We start from the raw sequence: 12,900 nt of genomic DNA on the forward strand, positions 1-12,900 counted from the left end.
TGCGCTGCAACTGCATACAACGGTCTCCACCAGCTTTCATTACTGCTTTTCTTTTTTTCTTACATGTGATCGTATAGTGACATTTAATAACAACAGCAATATATTAATTTACCAACTTGCATTTCAGAGCAATACATATTTTCTTTTGATAAAACATATATATAAGCACACAATAGTTTATCAGTGTGTGTGCACTGCAACTGCATACAACGGTCTGTTCAGGGAAAAAAGAAAAACCAAACATTACTAAAAGGACTGAAAAGCTAGCTTCCATTAGCTTAGCATGCTAACCAGAGTGAATCACATCTATAGTTGTTAATGTATTGCAAACACAGCTAGCCTTTTTCAAAATACGCTCTAACAACACTTATACATCTGTAACAGGCCATATTGATATATTAACTAAAGGTTAAAATGACTTAAACAGAAGTTAAGTGCAGAGTGGCTTCACAGTACACCTACCTCCACCAGCTTTCATTACTCCATGCTTTCGTTCTTTTTAAACACAGAAACAGTTTTGTTTACCTGTTTTAGATCAGCGTCAGCCTGAAGAAGCCGGCAGCCGTCGGCGAAACTGTAGCTACAAAACAGGTAAACAAAACTGTTTCTGTGTTTAAAAAGAACGAAAGCATGGATTTAGAAAGACACAGCAAGAACACACCTAAGATGTTCAAAGCTTTCATTACTGCTTTGGTGGGAGGGGCCGTGAGTGCGTCTGAAGGACCCATTGCATGCAGTTGCGCCTAACCACCAGTAAGCGGCTCGAAAAACACAAATAATCACTACACATCACTTTTGGTGAAATTCACATTTTTATCTCTGTTACACGAGGAAGGAAACAGGAAACAAGAGGAGGAAGGGGACAGGAGGCAAGAGGAGGAAGGAGACAGAAGACAAGAGGAGGAAGGAAACAGGAGACAAGAGGAGGAAGGAGACAGTAGACAAGAGGAGGAAGGAGACAGAAGACAAGAGGAGGAAGGAGACAGGAGACAAGAGGAGGAAGGAGACAGAAGACAAGAGGAGGAAGGAGACAGAAGACAAGAGGAGGAAGGAAACAGGAGACAAGAGCAGGAAGGAGACAGGAGACAAGAGGAGGAAGGAGACAGAAGACAAGAGGAGGAAGGAGACAGAAGACAAGAGGAAGGAGACAGGAGACAAGAGGAGGAAGGAGACAGAAGACAAGAGGAGGAAGGAGACAGAAGACAAGAGGAGGAAGGAGACAGGAGACAATAGGAGGAAGCAGAAAGGAGACAAGAGGAGGAAGGAAAGAGTAGGACCTGGCTGCAGACGTCAGCTGGTGTGTCGAGAGCAAGATGGCGTGTCATTACTTTTACCGGAAAATCGACGAGCGAAAGACCTCGGCAGGAAGTTGGTCTTTTTTTGGCGGCCGCTACGTTGTTTTTGTTTCAACCATACTCGGCGGGTTTCAATTGAGGAAAGGTAAGGATAAGGATGATAGATAAAGAAAGAAAGATAAGGATGAAATTAACTAATTGTTGCAACCTTTCTTAGTTCTTAAATGTAGGCACTGTAGCGTTTAAAGCTTTACCAGAGATTTACTGCAAAGGGCACCGTGTTTCATAGCTAATTGTATCAATATTAACACCCAGTCTTAAAACGAATGCAGGGAGATCACAAGCTAGCTAACACAAAAGCTACATAAATAAAGCTATCAGCAATTGTAGCTTAGCTTTAACTTAGCTATTTGATTTTTCTGGTCTCCCTGTTTGTTAAAACAGTTAAAGTAATAATATTAACTTTATATATAATTTAGACATGATGTAAAGACCACGATTTCTAATACTGACTTAACTGAAACGTTATTAATACCCTTTTTTAATTAAAAAGCGTAGATGCTAAAGTTAGCTTCCGATTCGGGAAATGGCTAAAGGGCTAATACACCCAATTTTTCTCTACTCTGACCATTTTTATTCTGCTCTAGCTCAAAACCTACAACACATACACTCTTCAAACCTGTTTTAGATTATTCTGGGCTCGTAGGAATGCATAAAACATAGTTTGTGATTTGTGAAACCTTCCTCTGATTTGTGAAACTTCAAAAAGACAGATTTATGAATTTATTTTTCAGCATCTGGCCCACACTGGAACTGGTCCTGTGCACCCAGAAATAAAATGTATTTTCTGGACAAGCTTAGCTTTCAATATCTCTAAATATTTTTCAGTTATTGTGTGTGGTGTGCTGGGTCATTCTACTGTGGTTGCACAAGTCAGGTGTCCTGCACCAGGTACAATAACTTTGAAATAGTAGCCGCTTCTCTAATTAATGCCGCCCTCCTTCTGATTCTGTTTCAGAAAAATCCCAACCTTATAAAAAATAGATATTTTTGTCGACTGACTGCTTTGATCGGGTTTGGTTTAATTAATATTACCGGATTTAAGCACATGTAGCTGCAAATCATTCAGGAGTTGGAGGCCTTAAATATAGATCTAAAATGAATATCGGACTTCTTCAAGTGACACTGACAAAACTCCTTACATGTGCTTGTATTCTTCATTTGCTAATAAGATGTATTTTTATCTAAATTACAGGACAATCGAGGCTTTGAAAAATGGAACCCAGGCAGTGATTTCAGATGGTGAAATCAAGGTAATGTTTAATTATAATAAATTAAGACTCTAAAATTGGACATAGGATAATGCAATCCCTTGTTTTCTGTGGTAATGTTGCTTATTTTTAACTCTTGTCTCTACTCAGACTGTGTATAAGGATCTCTGCAGTGGTAGAGTGAAGTCTGGCCTCATGTATCTGTGGCACAATCCAGGTGTCTCGCTTAAATTAAAGCAAAGACTAAAGCCACTGATGTTCCACTTTGCTGATGCACAGGTAAATGTATACTGACTTACAATAAGCTGCATCACATTTATTTATGTGGATGCGTGGTCAGTGGGCCACCTGTGTCTGTTGTCTAATGCTGAGAGGAACGTTTTGTTCATTTTTATGTTAACGTGTTTTATAGGTTGACGAGCTGACAGAGCGGATTGGTTCATGCTCAGGAATAGATAAACTAATAAAGAAGAGAGTGTTCCAGTTTCTGGACTTGGTGTTTGATGTCCTTGTTCCAGAGGTACAACGCAGTCTTCAGCAGTGATTGGTATAAAAGTTACTTTTCGAAAACATTTGACAGTGTATGAAGTAATCCTTAACAGAGTTTGGTGGCTTGAGAATCTCGTCTCTGCTTTTTGCGGATGATGTGGTCCTCCTAGCTTCACCCAGCTCTGACCTTCAGCTCTTGCTGGGTAGGTTCGCGGCCGAGTGTGAAGCAGCTGGGATGAGGGTCAGCACCTCCAAATCCATGGTTCTCGACCGGAAAAGGGTGGCTTGCCAACTCCGGGTCGGGGGAGAGGTCCTACCTCAAGTGGAGAAGTTTAAGTATCTCGGGGTCTTGTTCACGAGTGAGGGTAGGAGGGATCGGGAGATCGACAGGTGGATTGGTTCGGCGTCTGCAGTGATGCGGACGCCGATCTGTCGTGGTGAAGAGGGAGCTGAGCCAGAAAGCCAGGCTCTCGATTTACCGGTCGATCTACGTCCCAATCCTCACCTACGGTCATGAGCTTTGGGTAATGACTGAAAGAACGAGATCGCGGATACAAGCGGCTAAAATGAGTTTCCTCCGTAGGGTGGCCGGGCTCAGCCTTAGAGATAGGGTGAGGAGCTCGGACATCCGGGAGGGACTCGGAGTAGAACCGCTGCTTCTCTGGATCGAAAGGAGCTAGTTGAGGTGGTTTGGGCATCTGGTCAGGATGCCTCCTGGACGCCTCCCCGGGGAGGTGTTTCGGGCATGTCCTGCCGGCAGAAGGCCCCCGGGTCGACCCAGGACACGTTGGAGAGGTTACATCTCCAATCTGGTCCGGGAACGCCTTGGGGTCCTGCCGGAGGAGCTGGTGGAGGTGGCCGGGGAGAGGACGGTCTGGAGCTCCCTAGTTGGGATGCTGCCCCCGCGACCCGGACCCGGATAAGCGGAGGAAGACGACAACGACAACGATGAAGTAATCCTGCATGTTTTTCAGGTAACAATAAAAGTGTTGGAAAAATGGGAGGGGATGAATCGATATGCAGTTGAGAAAGCCATCCTTCAGCAAATTCATTTGTACCCAAAATAAAATGGTTGTGAAATTAAGTGTTTCTTTGGTTTTATTGTCTTTCACTCAAAATAAATACCAACTAGCTAAATAGTTATCAGCTGTAGTAGTTAAATTCTGTTGCAATGAGCTGCTGTGATACACAATAGGACAGTGTTATGGATATTTAATAACTAATTTTTGTTGCTGGTGAGAGAGGAGTGTTGCTGAAATGTTTTTCACTGCTTCTGGGAGTCCTGTACTTTAGCAATTGGTGTAGGTCAAAAGTTCATCTTGGGCTTAACAATAAAACTGAATATTTAGCCAGTACTATTTTGTTTGCACATTTTGAAAAGTCTTAGTTTAATGTGTTCTCATTTTTTCCATATGTTTTTTTAATTCACTTTACAGCCTTTTATTGTGTGTGTATATATACATATGTGTGTGTGTATATATATACATATATATATATATATATATATATATATATATATATATATATGTGTGTGTATGTATGTATGTATGTGCTATTGTCATAAAAATTCCCTGTCTGAAGAACAAAGGGATTTAATATTCAATTTTCATGCAACGCAGGTTACAACGTTACTTAAGTTTGCCAGTCCAGATCTGAAGAGAAAAAAAAATCCGAAATAAAAAGCTTTTTACGGTAAGTTTTGTTTTTTAAAAAACTACTTCCAGTGAAAGTAATGACTTCTGGTTAAGGTAATGACCCACCGTGTAATTTTTCTCTTAAATATGTACAAATCGAAGAGAAAAACGACACGGTATGGTTTTGACAAATTCAAACTACTTTTGTGCTTTGTCAATAAAGCGTATTCAAGAAAAAAAAACTACTTCCGGCAAAGGCAATGACTTCCGGCGAAGGTAATGACACTTTTTTCCGGATACGTCATTTCCTGTCACGGCAAAGACGCCAGCTGATGTCTGCAGCCAGATGCTCTTGGAAGGAAACAGGAGACAAAATGAGGAAGGAGATAGAAGACAAGAGGAGGAAGGAGATAGAAGACAAGAGGAGGAAGGAGACAGAAGACAAGAGGAGGAAGGAAACAGGAGACAAAAGGAGGAAGGAGACAGAAGACAAGAGGAGGAAGGAGACAGAAGACAAGAGGAGGAAGGAGACAAGATGAGGAAGGAAACAGGAGACAAGAGGATTGGGGGGCCCTAAGCACATTGTGCCCAGGGGCCCCTGCAATGATAATCCGGCCCTGATCTTACTCCTGTTCATGTTTTATTATTTATGGAGGTTTTAAAACTCTGATTTGTGTGTATTTTATCGTTTCTCTGAAACAAAGAGGTTTGATTTGTTGGTTTCCACACAGAAACACCCCTCTGATGTGCTAAAGTCAACAGGGTCTTGCTGAAACTCAGACACTCCTGCAGATCTGAATATCAGCATATTTAGCTGAATTAAACTGCAGAAAAGCCGACATTGGCGGGTGTTTCTGTATGTTTGTTCTCAGGGAGAAAAACGAGGCAGCTGGGTCATAAAGTCGAGCCAGATGAAGGGAGGAGGAAGATGAAGCTGCCTGTTCTTTTCAGAAGTCGCTGCTGCTTTGCGCTGTGGGACCAAGGCCGCCTCCAACCTGAGATTGGGGGCACTTGTCTGCTGAAATTGAGGCCAGCAGATGGCATTTCATTTGAAAGTGCACTCAAAGCTGCTCAGAGCTGACAAGAGCTTTGGAGGGATGTGGCAACGGGCAGACACACAAACCGGATCAGTCACATCAGCAGCAGAAAACTGAAGGCCAATTACGCTCTGGGCTCTCAGAACAATGAGACACGGTGACCTTTAGATCCAAAGAGGCCTCATCCGGGGTTTGTTGTCCAAGTGCTTTGTTCTCTGGCTTCAGCTTCATTAGAAGCAAGAACATCTTTGAGCAGGAATGCCAGGAAAACACGGACTTGCATCCTGGAGGAGCTTCATCACATAAAGACGTCAGTGCTGAGGATGAGGAGCAGGTTTTCCCCTGACATGATCTGAACTCACAGACCTTCTGAGTCTGACACGGAGACAACCTGCAGCCGTTCGCCACAGAGCCAAGTCCGAGTGACGGGATGAGGAACAGCGATGCTGACAGGTCTAGACTCCGAGGAGAAGTTGCGCTGACTGCTGTCATGCCACGACTAGCAGACCTGTCACGTGGCGGACTCACTTAAGGCTCTGTTCTTGCTCGGCAGACTCCAGACCTGCTGTAGGATGTTTGTTTACGCCTCTCAGCTGTTTCACGACCTTGTGAGTCTCAGATCAAGTGTTTCTCTGACAGACTGAGACAAAGACACCCTGAGTTACAGGATGAGGGTCTAAACCACTCTGACCTCTGAACCCAGCTGTAGCAGGTATCGGAGGCACCAGCTGATCCAGTGTCTCTCATCCCTGTGGAGTTGTCACGCTCTTCTCTACAGAACCATCTGTATGCAGACACACAGAGGGGGTTCCAGTGAGAATGGCCCGTTTAAGGTCAAAGGTCAGATGTTCTAGAGCAGAATTCATGGTTCTATCAGCTGAAGCAGCAGAGTAGCCCCAGACCATCACACCACCACCACATCTGACTCCAGAGGGAACAGGATGCTCATTTTCCCCAGAAGTCTCTAGGGCCTTACTGTGAACCCTGACCTCTGACCCTAACCAGGACTTTAGCTGTTCTTCTGGGTTCTTTGGAAGGAGGCAGGATGTGTTGCTTTATGAGGTCTTTTAGCCTGATTGATGTCAGACAGGCTCTTCTGGAGTGATGCTACAGGTCTGGATCTAAAAGCTGACTGGAAACATATGAAATAAAAAACCTACACTCTCATGTTTGGCATATTTCTGTTTATTTACAAATATCAAACAACCCAAACATGTGAGACCTGGTCTACAGGCTGTGGATGATGGTCCGTTTCTTCAGGTTTTGGACGTACTCTTTGGCTTGGTCGAAGCCCGTTCTCTGCTCGGTTTTGGGCGGAGAACCCTCCACTAGCTTGACAAAGTAGTGACAGTAAACTCTGTCCATGATGCCGAACATTCCTCTGCCATGGTAACGGATCCGCTTCAGGTACATCCCTTTACTGGAGAACGACTCGGCTGCAGCGGAAAACAAAAACAGTTGGTCAGAAGAGCCTGAGATGGTTTTCTTCTCAGAAGAGTCCAAAAGTTGTTACAGAAAACAAAAACACTTTGATCTTCAGATTTCATGTTGTTTCAAAGTCTTTCAAGCTCAACATCTTGCAATTTAACCTTCCCCTCACCCCCATCCTAACCTTAACCAGCTTGCGCATTGTTACGGTTGCCAGTCTGGCCAGGGAAGAGCAGGAGCCAGGATCACCCGTGCAGGGGTTCTGCTGTCCTCCTGGTTTTTGTTTGTGTTCAACCCCTTTCGTTTAGATTTGTTTGGATTTGATTGAGTTTTTAACTGTGGTAGTTTTTAACTCTAAGAGATAGGGATGTAAGAAAATATCACGATGGCAATATATCGTGATATTTTTCCCAGCAATATTATATCGATATTCAAAAGCCGTGTATCGGAAATATCGATATGGCAATATATCGTGATATTTTTCCTGAGATTATTACATCGATATTCAAAAGCTGTGTATCTAATTCCTGAAAGAATTTACATGCAAACATTTGTGTATTTTCTTTTCGTTTTGCGCAATTCAAACGCCACCTGCTAGTTGGCAGCAGTGTGCAACGAGTTTTGTTTCCACCACTGAAATGTAAATCCCTCCATCATGGTTCAGATACCTCATGTTAAACATGTTACGTATCAGTTTGGACTGTTTATTGAACATTCTTACAATAAATACAGTAAAAAAAATTGCTTGTAACGTCTGACTGAATGTATCGCAATGTATCGTGATATATCGTATCATCTCCCCTGTATCGAGATATGTATCGTATCGCCAGAATTTCAAAAATACACATCCCTACTAAGAAAGAAGTTTTGGATGATCCAGTGGGATCTTTTTGGCTGTTTGGTTTTAAGGTTAACTTTGTGCAATTTTACTGACCTTGGTTTTTAAACACATTTGTGTGGTTAAGCTTTTAAAATAAGTTTTACTAGGTGTTTTAGTCAGTGTATTGTTTTAGGAACAGTTATCAACTTTGGGATTTTTAAACACCTTCTGTTCAGTTAAGCTTTTAATACAAGTTTTAACCAGGTGTTTTATAGTTGATAATTTGCTGTGTAATGTTAACCTTTAAGAGAGATCTGTTTGCTCGTGTTTTTAATACCTTTTTGTTACAAATAAACCCGTTTTAAACTCCTCTGCCAGTTCTTATATTACCCCCATCCTTCACATTTATACAACACCTGCCGGGGACGTAACACGCATGCAAAGCTCTGATTGTTGACGCGCTCCAGACATCTGCGTCCTGAGCACGGCCACAGTAACATCATCAAATCAGGTGTCGCCACCTCAAAAACTAATTTAACACGCTATCGTTCATGTCGGCTCATTTCCTTTTATGTTTCCTGTCTTTTATTTGTGCCTGATGCGTTTTGCTGCGGTGGAGCGGAGAGCATCACCGGTTTGGTCCTCCGGTGAAGCATTTCACCAGTGCGGACGGCGCGCACTCCGCCGCTATATTTATGGTCGGTAGAACTTTTTTAACTGCAGTTCAAAGGTAACTCATAAGGTGAATATATATACAGGTGCTGGCCAGTAAATTAGAATATCATCAAAAGGTTGAAAATATTTCAGTAATTCCATTCAAAACGTGAAACTTGTACATTATATTCATGCAATGCACACAGACCAATGTATTTCCAATGTTCATTACATTTAAATTTGATATTCATAAGTGACAACTAATGAAAACTCCAAATTTGGTATCTCAAAAAATTAGAATATTCTGAAAAGGCTGAATATAGAAGACACCTGCTGCCACTCTAATCAGCTGATTTACTCAAAACACCTGCAAAGGCCTTTAAAAGGTCCCTCAGTCTTGTTTTGAAGGCACCACAATCATGGGGAAGACTTCTGACTTAACAGCTGTCCAAAACACAATCATTGACACCTTGCACAAGGAGGGCAAGACACAAAATGTGATTGCTAAAGAAGCTGGCTGTTCGCAGAGCTCTGTGTCCAAGCACATTAACAGACAGGCGAAGGGATGGAAAAAATGTGGTAGAAAAAAGTGTACAAGCTCTAGGGATAACCGCACCCTGCAGAGAATTGTGACGACAAACCCATTCAAAAATGTGGGGGAGATCCACAAAGAGTGGACTGCAGCTGGAGTCAGCGCTTCAAGAACCACCACGAGGAGACTCATGAAAGACATGGGATTCAGGTGTCGCATTCCGTGTGTCAAGCCACTCTTGAACATGAAACAGCGCAAGAAGCGTCTCGCCTGGGCCAAGGACAAAAAGGACTGGACTGATGCTGAGTGGTCCAAAGTTATGTTTTCTGATGAAAGCAAGTTCTGCATTTCCTTTGGAAATCAAGGACCCAGAGTCTGGAGGAAGAGCGGAGAAGCACAGAATCCACGTTGCATGAGGTCCAGTGTAAAGTTTCCACCGTCAGTGATGGTGTGGGGTGCCATGTCATCTGCCGGTGTTGGCCCACTCTGTTTCCTGAGGTCCAGGGTCAATGCAGCCGTCTACCAGGAAGTTTTAGAGCACTTCATGCTTCCTGCTGCTGACCAACTTTATGGGGATGCAGACTTCACCTTTCAACAGGACTTGGCACCTGCACACAGTGCCAAAACCACCAGCACCTGGTTCAAGGACCATGGTATCCCTGTCCTTGATTGGCCAGCAAACTCGCCTGACCTTAACCCCATAGAAAATCTATGGGGTATTGTGAAGCGGAGGATGCAATACGCTAGACCCAACAATGCAGAGGAGCTGAAGACGACTATCAGAGCAACCTGGGCTCTCATAACACCTGAGCAGTGCCACAGACTGATCGAGTCCATGCCACGCCGCATTACTGCAGTTATTGAGGCAAAAGGAGCCCCGACTAAGTATTGAGTGCTATACATGCACATTCTTTTCATGTTCATTCTTTTCAGTTGGCCAACATTAGAGAAACAAACATTTTTTCATTGGCCTTTAGAATATTCTAATTTTCTGAGATACCAGATTTGATGTTTTCATTGGTTGTCACCTATAAATATCAAAATTAAACGTAATAAACATCGGAAATACATTGGTCTGTGTGCATTGCATGAATATAATGTACAAGTTTCACGTTTTGAATGGAATTATTGAAATATTTTCAACCTTTTGATGATATTCTAATTTACTGGCCAGCACCTGTATGAAGCCAGGTAGCAGTTTTTCTTTAGGATTGAGAGGAGATGCAGGAAGATAATAGACAGGCAGGACAGAAAAATACTCAAATAAAAACAAGTTAGTTTTTGGTGGTTGCAACAAACAGACACCATTGAAGGTAATCAGAAGTGAGGAACAGAAAATGAAATAATTATTTTAATGTTTAGAGCAGCAGGAACTCCGAGAGGCTGCAGGCAGAGGCAGAGAGGGCTGAAGTAGGATGCAGAAACTACCGTTGTTAAGAGATGTGTTTAACTTTGAAAATGTGGGCGCAATTGTAATTGTCAAAAACTCCAGCGAACAACCCCCCCCACCCCCACGTGCGTCGGGGAAAAAAAAAAAAAAAACGCTTGGTCACCCATCGTCAGTTTCAGCTGCTTCAGGTGTATGACGTCATCGACGACTAGTCAAAGTCGACTCAATTTTCATTACTTGACTGTCGACATTAAAAACAAATTAAGTCATGTAGCCCCTAAAAGTCACTTCAAAGGTAAGTATTAAAGATTTCAAACATCCATCCAAGTTCTGCTTAAAACGCTGCAGAAACTCACCTACATACAGGTTAGACTTGTATTCCACGTTGTGATTCTTTACTGCCATCTCCTGAGCCTCGAGGAGGACCTGGAACCGCCAAACCAACACAGATTCATGTGAAACCCGAGACACAGGAGAGAAATCAGACTCATTTCTGCTCACAGCTACAAACCTCTCTCATGATTTGTGCTCCTTTCTTGTCGTTGAACTCCAGCTGAGCCACAGCTTCATCGATGCTCATCCCTCGGATCTAAAAGGAAGAAACATTTTCTAAATCCATCTTGAATTAGAATATTTACTTTACAGACAGAACCACGTGCCTTCACTGACCAAATCTTCCTATATTATTCAGAAAACAATCGTTCAGAATTCTGAGTAAAGGAGGAAAGTTTCTGGAATAAATGAGGAAAATAATCTGAAAGGTTCAGCAGATAACAGCTGAGGGAGTCTTTCTACAAGATCTCCCAGCCGCTGTTTCACAGACACAAACAGAAGCAAAAGACTTTAGAAGCAGGTTATTTTCACACTTCTCACCATTTTGGCCAGATACCACATCTTGTCTTTGCTGTATTTGATCTGCCTCCTGCTGTGGTAGACCTCCTGCAGGAAAACGTTCAAACATGAAGCATCAGGTGAGTCATCAGCTTCCTGACACCAGATGGTTTTACTACATCACATTTGCTCCTGCTTGATCACAAAGGTGGATCAGTTTGAGTTGGATCACCATGGTAACAGAGACGAGGTTAGGAGTTATGCATAAAAGGTGAAACTAGTTCTCTGAATCTGTTTTTAAGGAACTCCAGGTAGAAAAATGTGAGTGAAACAACATTTAGATCTGATTTTTATCAGATCCTGGAACCAATCAGCTCACAGCTGTTGGTTCAATGTTTCATTAAACACAATTAAACTGATTTATTCAGGGTCAGATTTTTTGCATCTCTAGCCCGGTGGTCCTGTTGAGCCAGACTAAAGGAACCGAGCTCTGACGATGTGTTTGTAGTTAAACCCTCTGAAGAATTGTTCCATTGGACTTGTGTTGTAAACGTCAGACTCACTGCAGGTCGCCGAGGCTCATCCGGCAGCTGAGGCGGGAACACTTTCCGGTTCGCCCTCTCCCAGTGTTTTGAGTCCAGTGGAATGCTGGTGTGGACACAAGAGAGCTGCTGTGACATTCCAGCCAGAACCTGCAACCTGGAGAGAGAATGCAACAGACAAAACGTTATTGTGGTGTTGAGTCGTGGCCATGCCAAAGGGCATCAGGCATTAAACTATCCAGCCATCTTCATTCGCCAGAGAAACTGTGTGCTCTCCAACCCAAAACAAATGGTCTGTTTGTAACCATCTCTCCATAAGCCAGCCACGCCACCTGGGGAACAGCCATAGCAAGGTTCCTTATCTCTGCTGCAAGTTACAAGACGTCTCCTCCAACTTCCAGGACCGGGATTGGGCCCCTCTGCTCTAGAACAGGGTGGACATTAAATAAACGGAATCCTGCGATAAACCACTGCTTTAACACCTGAAGTATACCTGTATTCTGCCAGGGTTCTATTAGTAACCAAAGTCGCCTGTTAACGACAACTGTCTCGTGCATTTCGTCCTTCTGTTAGCTTCACAATTTCAAGTTTAAACCGTCTCACCTCGACTGGAACAAACCGGATGTGCTCCTGATGAAAGCAACACCTGCAAACAGTTATGAAAATATTAAAAACAGACACGAACACAAAAATATGTTAAATTTGAGCTTATTTATAAAAACTTCATTCACCGCGTCCTATCATCGCAGTCGCCATCTTGAATTTTTACGACACTTTCTGACACTCCTTTGGGGCAAAAACGTTTATTTTGTTGTTATATACTTTTACTGCTGTACATCCTTCTACTAACACAACATAAACACCCCAAACGTATGTATAGATAAGCTCTATTCACTATAATATAATATAAACGGTCAGTACATGAATTTAATAAAAGCACAATCCGCACAGTTTGACCCAGTTAAGATCCCGTATTG

The 12,900-nt window shown here is 42.8% G+C and overlaps 1 protein-coding gene across 1 annotated transcript; it reads right to left on the reverse strand.

Annotated features, from left to right (window-relative positions):
• Window positions 1-6,890: 6,890 nt before the first annotated feature.
• Window positions 6,891-12,709, reverse strand: mrpl22 (mitochondrial ribosomal protein L22). The gene is made up of 7 exons (XM_015961865.3): window positions 12,655-12,709; window positions 12,527-12,569; window positions 11,945-12,080; window positions 11,424-11,489; window positions 11,062-11,139; window positions 10,907-10,976; window positions 6,891-7,162 (listed from the first exon to the last, which is right to left on the reverse strand). The coding sequence occupies exons 1-7, from the start codon at window positions 12,677-12,679 to the stop codon at window positions 6,954-6,956; spliced, it is 627 nt and encodes a 208-aa protein (XP_015817351.3). The 5' UTR covers window positions 12,680-12,709; the 3' UTR covers window positions 6,891-6,953.
• Window positions 12,710-12,900: the final 191 nt, after the last annotated feature.

This window comes from Nothobranchius furzeri, chromosome 10 (genome assembly GCF_043380555.1).
Source record: "Nothobranchius furzeri strain GRZ-AD chromosome 10, NfurGRZ-RIMD1, whole genome shotgun sequence".
Taxonomy (NCBI): Eukaryota; Metazoa; Chordata; class Actinopteri; order Cyprinodontiformes; family Nothobranchiidae; genus Nothobranchius; species Nothobranchius furzeri.